Below are 1,034 nucleotides of genomic sequence, written 5' to 3'. Positions count from 1 at the left end.
TTTTGGCTCCTCGTGGCCGGTTGTAGCTGTTGTACCTGTCCGAGCTCTCCCCTTTCTCCTCCGCCTGTTCCAACGCCGAGCGCCGCACGAAGGGCGGCGGATCCTTGGGGAATTTTTTCCCCCCATCCCCGGGATTTTTTTGGGATGAATTCCCATCGTTTTGGGGTTCTTTGGATGAGCTGCAAGTCCGAGGGTCGTAAAGGCTGATGGCGCTCAGGACGCTGCTCTGGCCGGAGCCTCCCCAGCTCAGCCGAGGGTCGTAGGGAGCGATGGCCGGGCCGGGATCGGATTGGGAATCGCCGCATTCCGGGGGTTTCTGGAGCCGGGGGTCGCCGCATTCCGGGGGTTTCTGGAGCCGGGGGTCGCCGCATTCCGGGGGTTTCTGGAGCCGGGGGTCTTTGCGCACGCGGGGGTCGCTGGGTTTGTCCCCGGACGAGGAGGACGCGACGCTCTTGAGGATGCGGGAGAGGAGCTCGAAGTCGGGAAGAGCCGAGGAGGATGAGGAGGAGGATGAGGAGGATGAGGAGGATTCGGATGAAGCCGCACGAGGCGTCCGAGGATCCGAGGGCGGCCGGAGAAGCCGAGGGTCGTGAGGAGGAGGAGGAGGAGGAGGAGGAAGGACAACAGGAAGGGGATCCTGCTTGGGAACGGGGAGCGGGATGAGATCCTCGGGGCTCCAGAGCACGGAGCGAGCGAAGGGAGGCCGGACCAACACCACGTCCTTGCGGATGTGGGAAAACTGCTGGAGCTGCGAGCGCGGATCCCGCTGGGAATATCCGGGAACGGCGTCCAGGGGGATGCTCAGGGCTTTATCCCGCAGCATCCGCTCTCCATCCTCATCCTCCGCCGCTTTCTGGGCGCCGCCGGCGCCGTGCCGAGCCAGCCGAGGATCCGAGGGATGATCCAGAGCGGGGGGCTCGCAATTCCGGGCCAGCCGGGGGTCCCGGAGCCGGGGGTCGGAGGGACGGGGGGGTCTCTGCAGGCGGGGGTCGCTGGGGGGGTCTCCGGAGGGGTTTTGGGGGCGGTTGGAGCTC

General features: G+C 66.6%; 1 protein-coding gene across 1 annotated transcript; it reads right to left on the bottom strand.

The window, feature by feature from the left end:
* Positions 1-4: 4 nt before the first annotated feature.
* LOC107199661 (zinc finger CCCH domain-containing protein 4-like) lies at positions 5-1,030 on the bottom strand (the record flags this gene model as incomplete). Its single annotated transcript, XM_015616969.2, has 1 exon — positions 5-1,030. A coding segment is annotated over one exon (1,026 nt), but the record flags the coding sequence as incomplete, so codon positions are not given.
* Between the last annotated feature and the right edge of the window lie 4 nt (positions 1,031-1,034).

This window comes from Parus major, unplaced genomic scaffold, assembly GCF_001522545.3.
Source record: "Parus major isolate Abel unplaced genomic scaffold, Parus_major1.1 Scaffold1845, whole genome shotgun sequence".
NCBI classification, from domain to species: Eukaryota; Metazoa; Chordata; class Aves; order Passeriformes; family Paridae; genus Parus; species Parus major.
This window is presented reverse-complemented; position numbering and strand designations above follow the sequence as displayed.